Genomic DNA, 22294 nt, shown 5'->3' on the forward strand with positions numbered 1-22294 from the left:
GACCTCTAATCTACTCAAATTGAACAGCAATAAAACAGAGCTCATGGTCGTGGCCCCCAAGTCACTGCTCAGGAAGGTTGGGGATCTTCTGCTGGAAGTGGATGGCTGCCCTATCACCCCATCCCCCGTAGTCCACAACCTGGGTGTCATCCTTGACCCCACCCTGTCATTTCAGCCTCATATCAAAAACACCACAAAATCTGCATTCTTCCATCTGAGAAACATTGCAAGACTCCGACCCTCACTCTCAGACTCAGTCACTGAAACACTCATCCACTGCTTCATCTCAACCCGTCTGGACTATTGTAATTCCATCCTCACAGGTCTCCCCTCCAAAACCTTGGACCGACTGCAATATGTTCAGAACTCAGCTGCCAGGGTTTTAACTGGCACTAAGCCCTGGCAGCACATCACCCCCATCCTTATGCAACTCCACTGGTTACCTGTTAAGTCCCGGATCAAGTTTAAAATCCTCCTGCTCACCTACAAGTCCCTGCATGCTCTGGCCCCCCGTTACCTCTCTGACCTCCTCCATCCCTACACCCCCCTGCGGTCCCTCAGGTCCTCTGCTAAGGACCAGCTGGAAACCCCCCGCACCAGACTCAAGACCTTTGGGGACAGGGCCTTCTGCGCCTCTGCCCCCACTCTGGGGAATCTGCTCGCCCTCCATATCCGCTGTGCCACTTCAGTGGAGTCCTCCTGAAGGCACACCTCTTCTTAGAGGCCTATGGCCTTTAACCTGCCCCCCCCCCCCCCCCCCCCCCCTGTGTACACCTCTTGTAAAGCGACCTTGGGTACCTTGAAAGGCGCTATATAAATTGAATTTATTATTATTATTATTATTATGCCACTATAATGTCACAAGCCCTTTCCGGGGTGACCCTGAGCCTACGAAGGCACTGGAACCGGGCCTTGAGTATGCCGATGGTCATCTCCACTCTGGCTCATGTCCTGCAGTGAGCCAAGTTGTAGTGTCGCTGTGGGCCAGGGTCAGGGTCAGGGTAAGGGGTCAGCAGATAGCGCTGGCAGGGGTACCCTCTGTCTCCGAGTAGATAACAATCAAACTCTCCTATGATAATACAAGATACACTTTATTGTTTCAGTTGCAATAGGAGGAAACAAATATTGATCATAGGATATAACTATATACTGGATAGATAAACTATATATATAAACTCACCACGGGCAAATCTGGCACTCAGTGTAGACTCACGAAACATTCGTGAGTCATGCACAGACCCAGGCCACTTCGCTTCCACATTATTTATCATGTGGGCTGCATCACATATAGGGTTGGGTATCGTTTGAAAATTTTCGATACCGATACCGAAACCGATACCTTTAATTCGATACGATACCTTCACGATACTTTTTCCGATACTTTATATTATGAAAACCTTATAGGATTATCGGCCAACTACTTTTCTACAATTATTATACATTGAGCACCATAATTCGTTAATAACTCTAGCACTTTGAGATTAAAAGGATACAATGACAATGAGGTCAACGGGCAAACTGGCAGTTTTATTGTGAGGGCATTTTCATATATTTCAAATGATCATATATACAACATAACATATTTTTTAATATTTTCCATCTACGTGGTTACTAATGTTAAAGTTGCAGTAACTTGTATCTATCCATTCTCAGTTAGAATTCTTATGGAGGACGATAATCATATCTGCCTTTTCTGGGAGGAGACGGGCCCTTTCCAGACTAATTGTGTCCCCAGCAGTTGAGAAAGTGCGCTCAGCTGGAGTGGAGGATGCTTGGGGACACAAGTACCTAGCACTAAGATCAAACAAAATCGGTAAAGTCTCCTTTCTCTCCAACCACCAGATTACTGTATTTGTTGAGGTCAACACATTATATAGGCTTCTATACAGCTCCAACTCGTTTCTTGTCCTCTCTGCATCAGTCCGCGTGCTGGCACTGTCCACATTACCGCTGGCGCTGATGGTTAGGGCCCTGTCTTCCTCCACAAAGAGTTCACCGAGTGCAGTCAGGGGGGGTCGACCTCTTTTGTGGTGGAATCTCAAAAAAAAAGCAGATGAAAGCAACAGTGCTCAGAATGACATTCAAGACAGGGGACAGTGGCATGGCATTGATATTATCACATACATAATTTTTCCTTAGCTCTTACCTAATCCACGCCATCATCTTCATTCCCTTCCAGTGATGCTTCTTCTTCCTCCTCCGCCTGGCCATCATCAGATTGATGTTCCTTTATAAATGGAAAGAGATGTGTTTATGATTACTTCCATACATAGGTCTCTATAAGATATATAGATCTTATATAAGTCTCTATAAGATATATATATATATATCTGTCGGCTTAATATAAACCCCTCTGAACGCGCCTGTCTCTGCAACCGCAAGCAAGCCTCTTCCTCAAGCCTTGCCCACACGGCAACATATGTTAAGCTTGCTGGTAGTTCTACCAGGAGGACTGAAATCACGCGCGGCTGGCCACCAATCACCAGCTACCAATCACCTGCCTACACCTGCTCTATAAAGAGTAGTCATATGTCTTTGCTGCTCAGGTCTTCGTTCGACGCATACTGCTGCTTTACTGTGCTTCTGATTATCTCGTCGCTTAGTTGCTACGTCGGTTAATACACTCCAAGAGGTTATAACTTCGGATTCGTGCTGGTCGGCCTACTACTTCTGGTCCCGGCAAGCGAGCGCAGAAAGCCGTTCTTTTCGGTCCCCGGTATCCTCAACAACACCACCAACAAGTTCCCAACACGGACATCCGCCTGGTTCTACAAACCCTCGCCGAGTTGGTGCAAAGCATTGGCGCCAGGATGGACGCCGTCGAAACGCCATGCGGAACTCCCGGACGGGTCCAGGCCCCCAACCCGCTATCGTCGGTCGCAACGGCGCCTTTCTACTTCCAGCAACCATCAGGCTCGGCTTCCTCCGCCTTCACAGGCTACGCACCTGGCACGTGCCCTGCTACCATGGCTACTGCAGTCCCCGCGTTAGCCCCCGCAGCGTATTTTCTCTCACAGCTCTACAGTCCAGCTTCAGGTTGCGGCTCCCTCGGTTGGGTTAGGGGGTTTATTCCAAGGGAAATGGTTTGCTGAGGGATGGCCAGTCGAAGCTGGTACGTTCGCCCTCGGGTCAGAGTCGTCTGCGCTGTTCGAGCTTTACGCTATCGTAGCAGCTAGCGTTCTGTGGGGCAAAGCATGGCGGCGTTAACGTATAACCATGTTTTGCGATAACAAAGCGGCGTCAAAACGGCTGGGAAGGTGGTCTTCCACAGCATACGGATTTTACATCCGGTTGAATTCGTTGAGTTCGTTGCACACGTCGGTGTGGTACAACACAGAACTCTACGTTCGCAATCAAAGGTTCATAATTATCTTTATACCGTGCACTGTTCGGTTAACTCCTTGTGTCTGAGGTTTTTCCCTTCACTTTAACATGAATGAAGTTGATGGGTTTTAGGCACTGTGGTAACTGATTATTATTAAAAGGTTTTTATTGACGAAGGGCCTTTTAGATTGGTTCAGCTGCTGCTCACTAACTCTCACGTTCCTCTGCTCGCAATGCGATTCACATATCGTTCAATTTATTCAAAGGATCCAAAGACAAAGAACGGGTACATTATGGTATCATTTTATATTATTATTTATAGTCTTATTGTTAATAGTTTCAGTCGCGTTGGTATTTAATTTTTCATTTGCTCGTTTAGCTACGTATGACAGTTAACAATGTTGGTGTAGGCCTATTACAATTATTTACGCGTGTAGGCCACTCCAACTCACTCGATATCTCAAAAAGATTAGTGTGCTCTCTCAGAGCTGGGAGATTTCATCCTTATTTTAACATATTACTCGAGACGGTGTTTTCTCACAGTTCTACGGGTTCATGCGTTCCCGGGTTCATGCGTTCATGCGTACACGTCTCTTACTCAGACTTTTTCCCCTACACGGGGTATTTAATTTTTCATTTGCTTGTTTAGCCATGTATGTCAGTTAACAATTTTGGTGTATTACAATTATTTATGTGTGTTGGCCACTCCAACTCACTCGATATTTTGAATAGATTAGTGTGCTCTTTCTGGGAGTTTTCATCCTTATTTTAACATATTACTCGAGTCAGTGTTTCTCACAGCGTTCTACGGGTTCATGTGTTCTACGGGTTCATGTGTTCCACGGGTTCATGTGTTCTACGGGTTCATGTGTTCTACGGGTTCATGCGTTCTACGGGTTCATGCGTTCTACGGGTTTATGCCCAGCTAGCATGTATATAGCGGACCACTGGTGGCGTTAGGACGGCAAGCCACCGGTGGTATGCCAACTGTGGCTCGACATCGGACCACTGACAGTTACAAAACACACATCGGGCCATCGGCGGATTTTGGTAGGTAATCCGCGATGGTGTGCGAGTACAGCTGCACTGTCAAGGCGGTGGCATGTCACCTTCGGACCGCTGGAGGCCCGCTACTGTTACCACTGAGTTAGTTTGTGCATTCAATATGCGCGAGGGTGGCGGCTTGCCACCCTCGGACCGCTGGAGGACCGCTAGACTCTACCCGTTTAATAACGGAAAATATATTTTCCGTTATATAACGGACGCCAGCATCAAGACTCGATCCAGACATAGAATGACTATAGTAAAACATCTCTTCTCCATATCTCCACTGTTTTAATTAAATATACCATCATTTTCACCTATATATAAAAAAAATAAAAATGTAGCCTATTTAGACCGTGTCTAAATAGTCTGTTTCCAAAATGGACCGCTGGAGGCCCTCTATTACCATTGAGTTAGTTCATTCAATATGCGCGAGGGTGGCGGCTTGCCACCCTCGGACCGCTGGAGGACCGCTAGACATTTAATAACGGAAAATATATTTTCCGTTATATAACGGACGCCAGCATCAAGGCTCGATGCAGACATAGAATGACTAGGTAAGTAAAACATCTCTTCTCCAATGTTTTAATTGAATATACCATCATTTTCATATATATATATATATATATATATATATATATATATATATAAAAATGTAGCCTATTTAGACCGTTAGTCTGTTTCCAAAATGTTGCCTTTTTGTTGTGTGGCATCAACAACATACCGGTAGGGTAGGCCTACTGGCTTGTAGAGTTACCGTTACCTCAATCGTTTGACTAATAAATTAGGCCAACTGGATAAACAAAGATCGTCTCGTATATAAGTGGCTGCGCTGGAATATTTTACTCACACATGATAAATGTAAACAAACAAACAAAACCAATTTGTTTTTTTTGTTTGTAACGGTTAGTAACGATGCTATCGCGAAATGGGGTATTGATCGACAAGCAGTTTTAGATGTCGTGGGTTGATGGGCAAAGACAAATCACAGTATGACTTTTTCGAAATTAAGTCTACTGGGGCCGGTGTTGTGTCGAGATCTGTTTCCCCGTCGAGATGTGTTGCACCAACTGGGCGTAAGCCTGGTCGTAACTACGCCTGGTCGTAACTTGGCGTTCTAAGTCCAACCTAACCGTTACGCCGGTTGCACCAACTGGGCTTAGCGTTCTTTTCACTAAGACCAGGCGTACGCCTGGTCAGGGGCAGGCGTAGAGTTGCAACTGCTCAGTACGCTTCACTAAACTGCATTTCAAAGCACAGCCGGCGATATGATCAGTGTTCACAGATCGACTGCCTGTCGGGAAGATATCGCTGGCCGATTAGTCCGTTCTCAACTTATAATCAGTTGCGAATGTTGTTCTATTTCATGTAGGCTACGCCGTCTAGGCTTCGCCTTATGGGCTTGTCCCGTGCGCGCGCTAGCGCGCGCTGAAAGTTCAAACTATGCACCTATCAGCGTGGGCACCGCCCACATTTCCCACGGTATCGTGTCTATATAACGCGGTGTATACCGTCGCTCATCCTCCCTTTTCTTTCAGCACTTGTGCTTATCAGCGAGAAATTGAGAACTACTATTAAGAAGAAGAAGAAGACTTAAACACGGATCTCCCGAGCCGGTGGCAGCGGCTCGGGCGAGGCCGCGGACAAACGGCCCCTTTTCAGGGCCACCTGAGAGCGCTCCTGGAGCTAGGTCCTTTTCAGGACTCCTTTGCGCCTCCTGTCCCGCCTCCCTGGCACCGGGTGACGGGCACTTGGCGTGCTCTGTGTGCCTCGGCACCGACCACGCCGAGGCTGCTATGGCGGCCCCCGTCTCCTGTGTCGCCTGCCGGGAGCTGCCTGAAGAGGGGATCCTCTCCAGGCATCTCTTCTTTTCCCCTGCGGTGGACCTGACGCGATGGCATCATCGACGCCGACGACGACGCCTCCATGGACGGCGACTCGGCGTCCGGTTTTTTCCCGCTCTCGGGTTACAACCGCCACCGTCGCGGGGAGATCATGGGTGAGGCGGCGGCCATCAAAGGGTTTCCCATGCCGGCCCCGCCTCTCGCCCCCGTATCTGACGATATGCAGGGCGAGTGCTTTCGCACCCCATCTGCTTCCCGGCGGGTTACCCCTTGTTCCCGCCTGTGCAGCACTTGTTTACTGCTGCAGGTGGGGACTCTTCTACCCTGAAGGCTCCGGTAAGCGAGGGGGATCCCTCGCCTGGAGCCTCCACTGGCAGCGCTTCTCTGTCCGGGCGCCGGATGGCGCCCTAACGAAAAGCCGCTGCCCCCCGACCGCCTCCAGAAGCAGATTGTCGGCCTAACGGACGTTAGGCCGACAATCCGCGACGGCGGTCAACAACATCGCCCTGCTCTCCTCTGCCATGGTCTCCTTGTTTGCTGACAGGGAGGCCTACGGCCCGGAGGAAGCCGTGAGATGGCTGGCGGTTTCCCGCTTTTTCCAGCGCCATCCTCCAGCTATGCCAGCCGATAGCCGTTTCGGCCGGCCGGCATATGGCGTGGGCTACCATGATTCAAAGGGTCATATGGCTCTCCCACACTGCGGTGCAGGAACGAGAGCGGGCCAGCCTCGTCCAGGGTCCACTAGCGCCTGATGGCCTATTTGGTCCCCGGTTCTCCGAGGTGCTCGCGCACCAGCAGTCAGTCCGTGAGAATCGTTCCCGGTTCGGGGCGATTCTCACGTGCTCCTCCCACCAGCAGGCTGGGAGGAGGCGGGGTCCAGACCGGTCCCAGTGTTCCAGGGGGCCGCCTCCGATTCCTGCCCCGGTGCCGCAGCAGCCGGGTAGAGCAGCGCCACGGACCGGTAAGTTCCGGAAGCTTGCTCCTACTTTTTCTTTCCCTATTAAAAAAAAGAAAAAGTAAAGACCGTTCGGCCGAACAGCGGTAGGCTACATGGTACCTAAAGAGCGATATTCCTCAGGCCACCTGCGTCCTACGCTTGTGGTGCGTTCCTCCATGTTGCCTCTTCCCCCCTCTCAGCCCTGTGGCTGTAGGGTGGCGGTCGGACGGCGTGTTCACATGGCCTCTGGTTCACCTGCTTCTAAGAAGCGGCGTCCCTTGGAGCCTCGTGGACGGATCAGAGACTCGTTGCATGAGCCCGTGGATACGGCCGCTTGTACCGGTCTCCTGGTTCCCCACATTATAGGTGAGGAGATGGGTCCGCGCGCTGTGGCTACAGCCTACGGACAGGTGCTGCGGCCGGACGGCTCGCTCCCTGTTCAGCGGGCACGAGCGCGACGTCTAGACAGCTCGTTGTTTTTACAACTGCTAGTTGTGGTACGTCTCCTACGCTCGCTGAGCCTCCTCCCTTTCATGGGGAGCCCCCCATGGTTCACACGCAGTGTGAAGGCGGTAGGGGCAGAGGAATACGGGTTATTCCTGGACGGTCTTCCTCAGCTGTCGGCTCACCCTCTCTCCAACCGCTATGCGTGTTGGCAAGAGCGGTGCGTTCTGCCATCGTGGTTGGACACCACGTTGAGATGGGGCCATCCCATACAGTTCAAGCGTTGTCCCCCACCCTTTATGGGGTTGGTGGAGACCACGCTACGGGACCCGGCTGCGAGCACGGGTCTTGCAGCAGAGGTGGCACGTCTCTTGGTAAAGGGGTCCATCACTGTCGTTCCCCCCCACGAGTCTCACCTAGGTTTTTATTCCCGCTACTTCCTGGTTTCCAAGAAGTCAGGGGAAATTAGACCTATTCTGGATCTTCGCGTGTTCAACAGATTCGTTGCCACGAGGAAGTTCAGAATGCTCACGGTCGGAGCATTGTTCCGGTGTGTGAGAGAGGACGATTGGTTCACATCCCTGGATCTCAAGGATGCTTACTTCCACGTCCCTGTTCGGCAGGCGCACAGGAAGTTTCTCCGCTTTGCCTTTATGGGGATGGCGTACGAGTACCAGTGTCTGCCGTTCGGCTATTCCCTGGCTCCGCGCACCTTCTCGAAGTGTGTGGAGACGGTGTTGGAACCGCTCAGACGTCAGGGAAAGAGGATTCTTTTCTACCTAGACGATCTGCTTATTCTGAGCAACTCAGAAGAGACCGCGAGAAGGGACACCATGTTGGTGATAAACCATCTCTCCTTCCTGGGTTTTGCCATCAACTGGGAGAAGAGCTCCCCGCTCCCCAGCCGGCAGACAGTCTACTTGGGGCTTTGCCTAGACTCAGCCACCATGACTGCGATGCTTTCGCCTCCTCGGCGAGACGCCATCCTGTCGGCGCTCTCCCGTTTTCACGTTCGCAGAAACGTGACCGCACTGTCCACCATGCGCCTGTTGGGGCTGATGGCAGCTGCCCACCCCGTGGTCCCCCTGGGTCTGCTTTTTATGCGCAGACTCCAGCGGTGGTTTGCTCGCCAACGGTTGGACCCCAGGCGACACAAGCTCAGGGTGCTCCTCGTCCCCCGTTCGGTGTCGCCAGACCTGGAATATTGGAAAGGACCCTCCGCCCTTCTCAAGGGTGTTCCACTGGGCAGGGTGGCGTCCTACGTAGTGGTCTTCACGGACGCCTCGTTGACGGGTTGGGGAGGAACGTGCCTCTCTCACTCGGTCGGAGACGAGTGGCGCACGCCCCCTACAGCACACATAAATGTGTTGGAACTCGACGCAGTGAGGAAAGTGCTGTTGCATTTCTTTCACCTGGTGCGCGGCCGCCACGTTCTGATCAGGACAGACAGCGTGTCGGCGGCGGCGTACATCAACAGACAGGGGGGAGTCCGCTCCCCTGCTCTCCACCGAAAGGCGGTCGAGCTCTGGCTTTGGGCTCATCAGTATCTCCGCAGTCTGAGAGCCCTGCATATCGCGGGCGCCCAGAACTTTGGGACGGACCTCATGTCTCGAGGCGGTCCCAGCCGAGACGAGTGGCGGTTACATCCCGACATTGTCAGATTGATCTGGCAGAGGTTCGGGACAGCGCAGGTGGACCTCTTCGCGTCCCGGGAGAACACGCACTGCAGGTGGTGGTTCTCCCTCAGCCCTCGGGATCTTCCCCCGTTGGGGGTAGATGCGTTGGCACACACACCTTGGCCGCGGGCTCTCTTGTATGCGTTTCCCCCGCTCCAGCTGATCCTTCCTCTTCTGGAACGGGTCAGACAGGAGAGACTGTCCCTGATATTAGTGGCCCCGGAGAACCGTTCAGCTCTGTGGTTTCCAGAGCTGGCCGCGCTCTCGCGGTCGGCGCCTTGGCCAGTACCATTCAGGCCGGATGCGCTTTCACAGGCCCACGGGACGGTGCACCACCAGCCCGATGTCTCGGGACGGCTGTTGGTTTGGCTCCTGAGAGGTTGATCCTGCAGGGCAAAGGTTTGCCTGAGACGGTTATCAACACTATTCAGAGTGCTCGTGCGCCTTCTACTTCTTCCCTCTATGCGGCGAAGTGGTGCGCCTTCTCTAATTGGTGTGAGACGAACCACGCTGTCCCATCTCAATGCGAGGTGGGAAGCGTGCTTTCGTTTCTGCAAAACTTATTGGAAAAAGGTTTGGCTTTCTCCACTATCAAGGTCTATGCGGCAGCCGTTTCGGCTGGCCATGCAGGCTGTGATGGTGGACCGATCTTCAGCCATCCACTGGTCAAGAGATTCTTGCGTGGGGCTAGACGGGTTAGGCCTGTTTCACGCGTGCTTACACCACGCTGGGATCTCCCCACCGTGTTGCGCGGATTGTCCAGGGATCCTTTCGAGCCTCTCTCCCAGGCCCCTTTGGATGCCCTGTCATTTAAGACGGCGCTCTTGTTGGCCTTGGTTTCTGCCAAGCGGGCCGGTGAGCTAACCGCTCTGTCTGTCAGCCCGAGTTGCTTGTTGCTAAACGAGGACAGCTCCTTCGCGTTGCTCAGACCTAATCCTGCGTTCCTCCCGAAGAACATTAATAGTTCTTTTCGGTCGAGGGATATTGTGCTTAAGGCTTTTCACCCCCCGCCTCATTCTAGTGAGGCGGAGGCTGAGTTGCATCTCCTGTGCCCGGTTCGGGCGTTGGCTATGTACGTGAATCGCTCGGCAGCGTTCCGCTCCACACAACAGTTGTTTGTGTGTTATAGCGACGCTAGCAGGGGCCGCGCTCTCTCTAAGCAGCGGTTTTCTCGCTGGGTATGTGAGGGTGTTTGCCTAGCCTACTCTCGGCAGGGCTTGGCGCCACCGTTGGGCGTTAAAGCTCACTCCACACGGAGCGTGGCCGCTTCAACGGCTCTACTCAAGGGCGTTTCGGTGGAAGACATCTGCGCGGCTGCGTCTTGGTCTTCCCTCGGCCTCTTTGTCCGTTTTTACATGTTAGACATGTCCAGGGGCTCACTCGGCAACTCTGTGCTAGAGTCCGGGACCCCTTTTTACGGCTTAAGAATATAGACATGTTCTTTAAAGCGGCGTGGTTGGATTTCCTCTCGCCGGCTGGCGAGTTGGTCTTGATTACCAGTCTCTTACTCTCCCACCTTTTTTCAAATGAAAAACAGGCTAGGGGGTTTTCTATTGGCTCGCCAATTGTCTGGTGGTTTTGTTTACCAGTGAGGCACTCCCGCCGTTTTCTTCAAATAAGAAACGGCCGAGAGAGTCCCATTATTGGAGAGCCGAATTCCGTAGCTCCGCCCCCGGTGGTAGCGGACCTAATGGAAACCGTGTTGCTCTGGTTTTCTTTTCCTTTTCATGGGTTCCATGAAGCACGGAATAGAGCCGGAGTCTTTACAGACTCACTTTTTTCTCCCTTGATCATTGCGTTGCTTGATCTAGGAGGAATTAGTTTTTATAAAGCTGTTGTGTTTTACACTTCCTTGGCTTTTTGAGTCTTAATGTGTTCTGGTGACTTAGGTCGTTTTGACTGGGGTCCAGCAGGAGTACATTGATCGGGCTCCGCTCGCAGCTTCACCTTAGCCCATAAGGCGAAGCCTAGACGGCGTAGCCTACATGAAATAGAACGATAGTTATGTTATTATAACTCTAGTTCTATGATTGTAGGCGTAGCCGTCTAGTTTCCCACCTGCTGTACCCTCCAAATGCTGAAAGAAAAGCGTGGAGGATGAGCGACGGTATACACCGCGTTATATAGACACGATACCGTGGGAAATGTGGGCGGTGCCCACGCTGATAGGTGCATAGTTTGAATTTTCAGCGCGCGCTAGCGCGCGCACGGGACAAGCCCATAAGGCGAAGCCTAGACGGCTACGCCTACAATCATAGAACTAGAGTTATAATAACATAACTATCGTTTTAACTAAGTTTATATGTTTTATATAGGCCGACAAATTAAACAAATCTCTCCTACAGTCTCAAAACAACTCAAAAAGACAACTGTCAAAAAGAACCATTCCCGTCTAAATGCCTGCTCGTCGTAAACCAGACATTACAAATACATATTTTAATTATATTCATTTGCAGTGTTTTATTGTTAGGCATTAACACAATTGATGAATGACAATGAGTGAACGAATGAATTATTTATTTCGGTGTCCAACAGCATGTCAAGTAAAATAGTAAACAGCTGTTGTCACGAGGTATCCTAGCAACGCGGTGATATGCGCATTCCATGGAACATTCACATGGCCGCCGCGCATGGCTAAGACCGGGCGTAGTTGAGACCAGTCGTAAGTCCCGTTGGTGCAACCGGCGTTAGTTCCATTCTAACGCCAGGTCGTAACTAAGACCTACTTAGCAGTTACGACCAGGCTTAGTTACGCCCAGTTGGTGCAACCGGCCCCTGGGGTTTATGGATGGCGTATGAGGTTTAACACAGGTCCTGTCACCAAAAAATGGTTAATTACAGCTCCGTTTTAGTTTCACCAATTCTGGTAGGCCACCCTCTCTCGAACAAGCCTCGGCTGTTATCATACCCATAGTGCTAGCCCCACACGTTTCTTGTGTGTGTGTGTGTGTGTGTGTGTGTGTGTGTGTGTGTGTGTGTGTGTGTGTGTGTGTGTGTGTGTGTGTGTGTGTGTGTGTGTGTGTGTGTGTGTGTGTGTGTGTTGTGAAGAACAGATAGTGATGTGTTTTTTCTCTCTCTCTTTATAGGTGACCAACAACAGTCTGTAGGCATACACTGTAAGGTAATTTAGGAATTTAATTTAATAGGCAACACTCGTGGCACAATGTCCAGTTACTGGAGCAAACGTAGAAGAATAGCTAGAGGGGTGGAAATGGATTTACAGAGCCTCGCTTCCTCTTCAGCAAAGTGTGGGGGGGAAGGGGTATATGAAGTGACTGAGGGTAGTGGGGACTATGTCCTACCAGGACAAAGCAGGACAACAGTGTGTGAGCTGGACCTTTCAGGACAGAGTAGCACTACAGTGTGTGAGCAGGCCCATGACAATGATGATGATAGTGATGGTGGAGTGAGTGATGACGATGATGATGATAATGATAATGATGATCATCATCATGACAGCGACGACACACAAAGTCAGTTAGCACAGTGGGCAGTTAGGAGAAGGATCAGCCATGCTGCGTTAGGGGATCTACTATCCATTCTGTCTGGCAAATTTCATGGGTTGCCAAAAGACCCAAGAACATTACTCAAAATAAAAACCACTCATGATGTTAAAAGTGTTTCAGGTGGTACTTACTCTCATTTCGGTTTTAATGACGCCATTTCGTCTCATCTTTCCAAAAACAACAATCCTTTGCCTTTAACAATACAAGTGAACATTGATGGCCTGCCCCTCTACAAAAGTTCAAATGCCCAGTTCTGGCCAATTTTAGGACTAATTGAGTGTTTCAAAAATCAGGTACAAACAAATAAGGTTCCTTTTGTTATAGGAATTTACTTTGGAAATCACAAACCGACAACCCTTGACTTTCTGACAGACTTTGTTAGTGACGTACGTCTTCTGGAGAGAGATGGTTTCTGTTACCAGGGTGCCTCTGTTTCAGTCGCCCTGTCTGCAGTAGTTTGTGATGCACCTGCACGCGCGTTTGTCAGAAGTTCAAAGGGTCACACAGGATTTTTTTGCTGTCACAAATGCCATCTAAAGGGAGTAACCTATCAGGGTAGGATGACATTTCCACAATTTGATGCACCTGCTCGACTAGACAGTGATCATTTGGAGGAATTAAATGATGATCAGCATTTCACTGGATTTAGTCCATTCAGCCTTCTGTCCATAGGAATGGTCACACAGTTTCCCCATGACTACATGCATGTGGTTTGCTTAGGGGTAGTGCGGAAACTGTTGTACTTCTGGATGAAAAAACCATTACACACTCGCATAGGTACACCTGCTGTAAAAGAGGTGTCAACTGAACTCTTGCGCTATCGTTCCCATCTTCCAAGCGAGTTCAACCGTAAGCCCCGACCTCTGTCCGAATTTGAGAGATGGAAAGCTACTGAGTTTCGCTCATTCCTACTATATACTGGGCCAGCATGCTTAAAGGGTAGAGTGCCGACACCAATTTATGACAACTTTATGTTGCTGTCTGTGGCCATGACCATCTTACTTAGTGTCACCTTAGTGGGAGATAAGGCAGACTATGCCCACACCCTACTCTTGGCATTTGTAAAGCACTGCAGCGAAGTCTATGGTAGGGAGTACGTTGGGTACAACATGCATGCATTAGTTCACCTTAGTGCACAAACAGAGAAGTATGGAGTGTTAGACAACGTATCATGCTTCCCATTTGAGAACTTCCTTGGGCAACTAAAACACATGATCAGAAAGCCAAACAAGCCCCTAGAACAGGTCATCCGCCGCTTGTCTGAGAGGAGCTTTAAGTCCAGCGAGTGTGTTACTAGTGTGACGTCCAGTCTATCCATCGAGCATTTCAGTGGCCCTGTACCACCTCACATTAGTGCAATCAAGCAGTTCAAAAAAATGACTGTTCAGGGGGCCGTCATCCAGGTTTCAGCCAGTGACCGTTGTGTGGAGCTAGCTGGGGGAAGGATAGTGGTAATTGACAACATCGTAGTTGACAACAAGGCAGACGTCCACATAGTGTTTAGGCCATTCACAAAGCTCTGCAACCTCTTCCACTATCCCCTTGAATCCTCTGAAGTTGGCATCTATCATCTATCTGCCCTGACACCCCAACTGCACCACACTCTAGCTGCCCACATAAAGAGGAAATATGTCCTGCTTCCAGTTAAGGATGGTTTTGCTGGGCTACCAATGGTACACCAGTAGGACTGCTGTTTTTGTATGTTTGCGTAAGTGTCACAGTTTTGTTCAGTTATAACAGCTGATATGTTGTATCTGCCCATATCCTAAATCTGATGAATGGATTGAATGTTTTAGAAATTATAGTAGATCATTTTGTATTCACAAGTGTCCCAACTCATGTGGAATTGCTGTAGCAATTGTTATTACATTATTATATAGGTATTGAGCATTAACATGTCACTATTTCTCCCTTCAACAGACATACAAGATACATCATACAAGAAAATATATTTTTATTTATTTTATTTTATTTTATTTATTTGTATTTATTAAGAAATGTATTTAGTTGTGTCCTTCCCCGAGGAGGGGTTCATTTTTACTGTTCCCAACACATGGATTGCTTCCAATAATAAATGCTACTGGCCACCTTACACATCCAAAGAAAAAGTAGAGAAGGCTGCCTTAGCAAATGAATCCCCTGACCCCCAGACATGGACCTTGTATCCAGTGGTCATACTTAAAGTTAAAGGTAGGATTTGTGTATATTTACACATCATAATGTAGTGTTTTGCTTTGGGAGAAAATGTTTCAGGTTAACTATTGTAATGTTGTTTGTTTGATTTTGTTGTTGTTTGATATAGAAACGTATAAAAAGGCCCATAATTTTTATATGAAGGCAAAAAAAGGAGAGTCATTGGATACCACCGATGATGATGTGAAAAGAAAAAGAAAGTAAGATCATCATAATTTTTCACAATGATGTGCAATATTATATTAAAAGGGAAGAAAATCTGGTACCACACGGATGTCTTTTTTAAATAATAATAATACTTCTTATGCGGTTGGTTATTTATAGAAAGGCGGAGTATGTGTTAACATGTGTAACATTATGGCATTTATAACTAATCATCAATTCACCAATGATAATACCCTTAACTTTTTGTAATTTGTTTCATCTCAAGGCCAAATATGAAATTTTCCCTGCCCGACTACTCCAGTGAAGACGATGACAATCGGAATCTCCCCCCGCCTCCAAAAATCCCAAGAGCACCAGCAAAAAAAAAAAACTATTCCAAATTCAGGTTAGTGATCTCTCTGAAAATAAATTCCATTTTCTTTATATTTATGCTTTGTCATGGTCTCTATCTCCTCTATCTATCATGGTCTCTTTTACTTTTTGTGCACACACATTTGCCACCATGCCCTCTGCATAGCATTGCTTTGTTCATTTTATAAGTTGCTTTAAAAGTGCCAGTTAAGTGTAATTTAACACGCTTTTACTTTTCCAATCTGTTCAACAGAGTTGACCACCGTTACTGCTCTGCCAGTAGCACCACCGCTCTTCCGCTCCAGCCATGCCGGTAAATACATAATACAGTGCACAACAGTTGACAGTCCACACCCCTCTCCCTCTCCAAATGCCAGCTGCTTTGTTCATTGTGGAATGAGGTGTACTTAAATGTGTTTGTGTTTTGGAAAGGTATTGCATTACCTTACTCTCCACCTTTTGCTTTGGTAGTATAAAACATCTTGTTGGTAGTAAAAAGGGAACAAATGTAGCACAAGCCATGCGGATAAATACATAATTTGCTTTATGAACTCTGGGACTTTGTCCATGCTGAAATCCGTGTCGCGTTGGAAACCATTTTTACCATAATCTTAATCTCTTTCAAACAGCATACAGTGAGCCTGGCAGAAGACATTGTGGAGGTACAATCAATTAAATCTTCCCCTCTTTTTTACCTTTGGTTATCATTTGGTCATTTCACTCAACACGCCTTTACTTTTCCAATCTGTTCAACAGAATTGACAGGTCCGACCTTTATTTTGCCGCCTCCACCACAGCACCCAGCAACATTTTTCAACTCCATCGATGCCGGTAAATACTCTTCAATTGCCAATTGCTTTGTTCATTGTTTTGGACAAAAGTGCCAGTTAAGTGTAATGTCATACCATTGCAGTTATCATTTCACTAAACATGCCTTTACTTTTCCAATCTGTTCAACAGAGTTGACCACCGTTACTGCTCTGCCAGTAGCACCACCGCTCTTCCGCTCCAGCCATGCCGGTAAATACATGATACAGTGCACAACAGTTGACAGTCCACACCCCTCTCCCTCTCCAAATGCCAGCTGCTTTGTTCATTGTGGAATGAGGTGTAGTTAAATGTGTTTGTGTTTTGGAAAGGTATTGCATTACCTTACTCTCCACCTTTTGCTTTGGTAATCAGTAATCAGTAATTCAGTAATCATCTCACTAAGTATGCCTTTTCATTTCCAATCTGTTCAACAGAGTTAACAAGTCAGACCACCACTCCTCCGTCAACTTCGCCCACATCTCTGCCAGTACCACCCCAGCAAGGTACTGCATTTTCATTAATCTGGCGCCAATATTAAGGGAGAAACAAGCCATGAAGGCCTCATTATGTGGGAAGGACATTCATCCCTGATTAAGTCAGGCAATTTCAGTCTCAACTTCTTTACATTACATACACTTTTTGTGTCAGACCAATTCTAATATATATTTTTTTATTCATAGATTTTTACAGACTTGTTCTGCAGCACCTCCGCACAATTGAGGAGGAGCTGAAGGAGGTGAAGCAGCAGGTGGCGGTCAACACAGCCATGATACAGAGACTAGGTGGTGGTGGTGTGGCAGATCTCGGCCTTGTGGAAGACACCAACATGCCATTGAGCAATGCCGAGGACCTGGACGAGCTGGAGAGGCGGCTTATATCTGATGTGGACCTAAAAAATCAACTGGTATGTCTTTTTAAATGTTTTGCAATATGATTATTGTAGCTATACAATTTCTAGCCTGGCTCTCGTAATGAATGTGGCTCTGCCTTGCTTTAATGTTGACTACTCAATGATTCAAAAATGCCATTCAAATCATGGAATGAATGCCGGGAACTGAGACCATGTGTGCATCTGAAACACCTGTCGCGTTTCACATCTGTTTTCCCTTCCCCACTACATTTAAATGTTGACCACGTCATATTAAAAGCCAGGCTATCCACGTCCTTGTGTTGTTAAACTTGAATCTCATTCCCAAGTGGAGCGTTGTGTGCTGAATACATGACATGTTGTCCATTTTTGTCACCATATAGCAAAACAGCTTAAGCCGAAAACAGCTAAAATGTTTGACTGGGAGTTATGCCACTGTAATTTTGGTCTTTGCATTTCAGGTGAACATACTTGCTATTTTGGGAGGGAAAACCACCAAAGACGCAGTGAAGAGGATGCTGGGCCGGGCTTTCAGGAGGTCCCTGGCGCTCCAAATTAATTGGACTGGCGCAGCTGGAAAGATCGCTTTCAAGTCCCTAAACCTGAAGAGTGTGTTGCACAGTAAGTGATTTTGTGAAACTATTGTGAATGTGTTCAAGTATATAACCCCTGGCAAAAAAAAAGCATTTCGTGAGGGCACGCATACACATTGATGAAGGCAGACATGAAAGTGCTGAACATTAAAACTGAATTTTATTTAACTACTGCATCCTATTATACATGTAGGCTGTCTGCGTATCTTTGCGGTACAGAAGAGTGTTGAATGGGGAGCTTATGTAGCCCCCGCCTAAACGCATGGCATTATGGGGAAGTGAAGTTTATATACACTACATGGGTTCTACATTTTTGTTTTCTCCCAGCTGCGCGACACTAGCTGCGCACAACTCAACCTCTGATTGTTGGAAAGCGCTGTCGGTCAAAAAATTAGCTTACGTGGTTGGCTGCTGGTGTCTTGCCCCTCCTCACAACACTGTGTTTATAAACACGTGAATCCATGTATATTCTTCCATACACAACATCTCACTTACTCTTTGTTTTAGTACAGGAGCCGTTCGGAGAGTGGTAACCACAGCCACTGAAGAGGAGCTTCAAAAAGAAGTCTCCCTGTATTTGAAGGGGGCGGCTGACAGGGAGGGAGGGAGAAAAGACAGGCAGAAAAGGGTGGTGAATGGGGATGGGGAGTGTTGAGCCCATGTTGGCCATATGCTTATGAAATAAACAAAATGTATTGAACCTAATAGCCTATGTGTGGTGAGTCTGTGTAATAGTTGATGAGGATATATGTTTTTGTACTGGATTACTAAATTATAGAACACATTAAAAGGTTTCTCATCAGCAGGCTGTCTTTACCTTGGTAAATTTTGGTAACTTTGGTAAGCCCAGTAAATAATTGTAATTTTTTTGATTGAGGGCAAATGGAAAGTGTTGTAATGTATTAGATTACTATTTTAGTACATCATTTGAATTATTATGGCCATAAATAAGACCATAAAGGCCATAAATAAGGCCGATTCGAAGCTGGTGGCCCACCATCGGTTCTCTGGTGGTTCGCCGGCGGCTCAAAAGCGGCACAAGGGCGGCCCTTTATCTGCAGCCGCTTTTGAGCCGCCGACGGACCACCAGAGAACCGATGAGCAAAACTCCAGCGGGCCACCGGTGGGTACCGCCGTTGGACCGCCAACTCTGCCGCTGGTGGGCCGCCAGTGGGCCGCTAACCTAATGCTATCTGGGTGTGTTCTCGGGTTTATGCGTTCTTGGGTTTATGCGCAAATGCGTACACGTCTCCTACTCAGACTTTTTCCCCTATACGGGGCCTAACTTTCGCTGATGTCACCTTCTCTGCAAGGCATTTTTCATCTAAAAAGCTGAACAAGGGTTGCCGGTCGTGTCTATCAAACGGCTGGGAAGGCGGTCTTCCACAGCTTACGAATCCTACATCCGGTCGAATTCATGGTTCTTCCTTCAAGCGCACACGATGCTCTAACGTCGGTTAAGGCAGGTTTATCACGTTTGCTACTACAGCTGTTTTTGGCGGCCTGTTTCCATTCTAGTCTTAGTCTTTGTGTCAAGGTGTCACTTTTGTTTTTATTAGTTTAGACACGTTCATACTCTTTCTTGTGATATGTGATAAGTATTTTAAGAAGCTGCATTTCCCTCACATAGCCACAAGGGGAGCAAAACCTTATTGAAGGCTGCTCCACCACAGAAGGAGCCGAAGCCTTTACGTCACCCCGGCTACGCCCACTAGGCCACGCCCACTTGACGTCCTCTAGCGGGTGGTTTCGAACTCGAGAGGCCAGAGATCAATAGGTAGACGGCAGAGAGCCACCCCGGGCCTATGCCCGGGGGCTTGAAGTAGATCACGGTATTTTCCCCTCTCACGAGTTAGATACAATTCCCTCCGTTAAGCTTCAGTTACCATACCGAAACATGCCGACTTTATAATGAATGAAGTCAGTTAAAAGCATCCCGGGATTGGACAACTTTCTTCAAGAATATGCAACATATTGAAATTCCGTTTAGGTATCATCAAAGATACAAGTGCGTAGATTTGTTAAATAAGGTAAACGGTCGAAAATTGATGTTATGTCTTAAACAGTTGAAGTTCCGTTTGGACAAAACGTTATTACAGTTTATCGCCTAGTTTAGGTCAACGGAAATGAAGACATTTTAGCAGTCTTATTTTGTAAAAACACTTTCAGTCTCGTTCGTATTCGCCAACAACATTGCACTACGCATTTAATTATAGTATTGTCATATGACCAGCATTGTTTTCCTCACGCGATAAAGGTTTGTTGATGACGACATTTAGTCATAATTTTCGGTGTCAAAAGCAACACTATTTGCAACTACTGGTGGTGGTGGTTATCAGGTACTAAACTCATAAAGCAAAATTCGGCTATATAACTCAAGGTTAACCTGCAGCAACCCCGGCAAGTTCGACCACGTCGGTGGATCATCTAGAAAACACTCTTTGAGTTCGGTGTCACGTTGGTGGCATATCATGGAAAAATAAAACTCAAGGTTCGCAGCGGCGACCCCGGTGAGTGCGTTGACCAAAGCGCAGCGGTAACAACTCGGGCACTCGTGACTATGACCACGTCGGCGGCACGTTATCTATTACTCATGGTTGACTGCAGTAACCCCGGTGAGTGCGTTGACCACGTCAACGCACAACTGGGGCACAACTCAGGCACTAGTCGTGAGTTCGTTGCACACGTCTGTGCGGTACAACACAGAACTCGACGTCCTACATCCGGTAGAATTCAAGGTTCTTTCTTCAAGCGCACACGATGCTCTCTAACGTCGGTTAAGACAGGTTTCACACGTTTGCAACCATAGCTGTTTTTGGTGGCCTGTTTCCTTTCTAGTGTTGGTCTAGTCTTGTGTCAAGCTGTCATTTTAGTTTTTATTAGTTTTAGTTACATTCATACTCTTTCCAGTGTTATCGTAATTCCATTTAGATATTATCGAAGTTACAAGTGCGTAGTTTTGTTAAATAAGGTAAATGGTTGAAAATTGATGTTATGTCTGGAACAGTTGAAGTTCCAGTCGAACAAAATAACGTTATAAGTCTTTATCGCCTAGTTTAGGTCAACGAAAATGAAGAGACATTTTAGCGGTCTTATTTTCGTAAAACACTTTTTAGTCTTGTTTTATTCGCCAACTATATTGTACTATGCATTTAATCACTGCTATTGTCACATGCCCAGCATCCACGTTGCGTCCAGTCTCGTTTTTCTCACGCGATAAAGGTTTGTTGATGACGACTCTTAGTCATAATTTTCATTGCCAAAAGCAACACTATTTGCAACTACCGGCGGTGGTGGTTATCGGATACTAAATTCATAAAGCAAAATTCGGTTTCATAACTCAGGTTAACCTGCAGCAACCCCGGCGAGTGTGACCACGTCGGTGGATCATCTAGAAAACACTCTTGAGTTCGCTGTCACGTCGGTGGCGTACATAGGAAAATAAAACTCAAGGTTGCAGCGGCAACCCCGGTGAGTGCGTTGACCACGTCGGTGGTAACAACTCGGGCACTCGTGAGTATGACCACGTCGGTGGCACGTTATCTAATACTCATGGTTTGACTGCAGTAACCCCGGTGAGTGCGTTGCTCACGTCGGTGGGAACAACTCAAGCACTCGTGAGTTCGTTGCGCACGTCGGTGCGGTACAACTCAGAACTCTAGTTCGTTGCAGCAACCCCGGTGAGTGCGTTGCCCACGTCGGTGGGAACAACCCAAGCACTCGTGAGTTCGTTGTGCACGTCGGTGCGGTACAACTCAGAACTCCACGTTCGCTGCAGCAACCCTGGTAGTGCGTTGACCACGTCGGTGGGCACAACTCGGGCACATGCAAATTTAATTACCACGTCGGTGGCATAATATCAAACACTCAAGTGCAGGGCACTCGGAGTTCATTGAACACGTCGGTGTTCAACACGGAAGTACACAATATTTGCTGCAGCAACACCGGTGAGTGCGTGACCACGTCGGTGGCACATCAAGGGCACTCGTGATTTCGTTGACCACGTCGGTGTTCAACATGAAAGTTCACAATACTTGCTGCAACAACACCGGTGAGTGCGTGACCACGTCGGTGGCACATCAAGGGCACTCTTGAGTTCGTTGACCACATCGGTGGTTCAACGCGAAAGCACTCAGGTCACGCAGCGACCCCGGAGAGTGAATCGACCACGGCAGTTGGTACAGCACGAAAGCACTCGTGGCTCGCTGCGTAACAGCTGCAGAGTGCTCTAAATTTTAATTGATCTCGCTGAGGTATTTCAAGTCAACTGCTTTTACGCGATTCATCGATCTCGCTGACGGTTTTAAGCTTATCGTTTTACGGTATGTATGATTGACTCTTAATATGTCGTATATTGGGTATGCCTTTACCTTTTATCCTTGTCCACTTCTTCTACGCGGGTATGTATGGTCTCATTACCTCCTTTCGCTATTCTATTTTTGGGGTCGGCTCCGCCCCTGCCAGTCCCGGCAGGACATGCCGAGTTATCACCTATTTCCGGCGTAGGCCTACGTCCTCTCTTTTGGGGAAGGCTCCGCC

The 22294-nt window shown here is 47.9% G+C and overlaps 1 protein-coding gene and 1 long non-coding RNA gene across 2 annotated transcripts; one reads left to right on the plus strand and one right to left on the minus strand.

Annotated features, from left to right (window-relative positions):
- Positions 1-854: 854 nt before the first annotated feature.
- On the minus strand, positions 855-18207 carry LOC130382268 (uncharacterized). The gene is made up of 3 exons (XR_008895538.1): positions 17634-18207; positions 2147-2227; positions 855-2037 (listed from the first exon to the last, which is right to left on the minus strand). It is a non-coding gene; the product is annotated as an uncharacterized LOC130382268 (long non-coding RNA).
- On the plus strand, positions 14707-18380 carry LOC130382267 (uncharacterized). The gene is made up of 11 exons (XM_056589905.1): positions 14707-14965; positions 15078-15168; positions 15399-15518; positions 15738-15797; positions 16114-16146; positions 16241-16315; positions 16445-16504; positions 16729-16797; positions 16975-17198; positions 17624-17783; positions 18263-18380. Exons 3-11 carry the CDS (start codon positions 15443-15445, stop codon positions 18286-18288), a joined length of 783 nt encoding a protein of 260 aa, XP_056445880.1. The 5' UTR covers positions 14707-14965; positions 15078-15168; positions 15399-15442; the 3' UTR covers positions 18289-18380.
- The last annotated feature ends 3914 nt before the right edge of the window (positions 18381-22294 follow it).

Source organism: Gadus chalcogrammus, chromosome 5 (genome assembly GCF_026213295.1).
Source record: "Gadus chalcogrammus isolate NIFS_2021 chromosome 5, NIFS_Gcha_1.0, whole genome shotgun sequence".
In the NCBI taxonomy this organism is placed as follows: Eukaryota; Metazoa; Chordata; class Actinopteri; order Gadiformes; family Gadidae; genus Gadus; species Gadus chalcogrammus.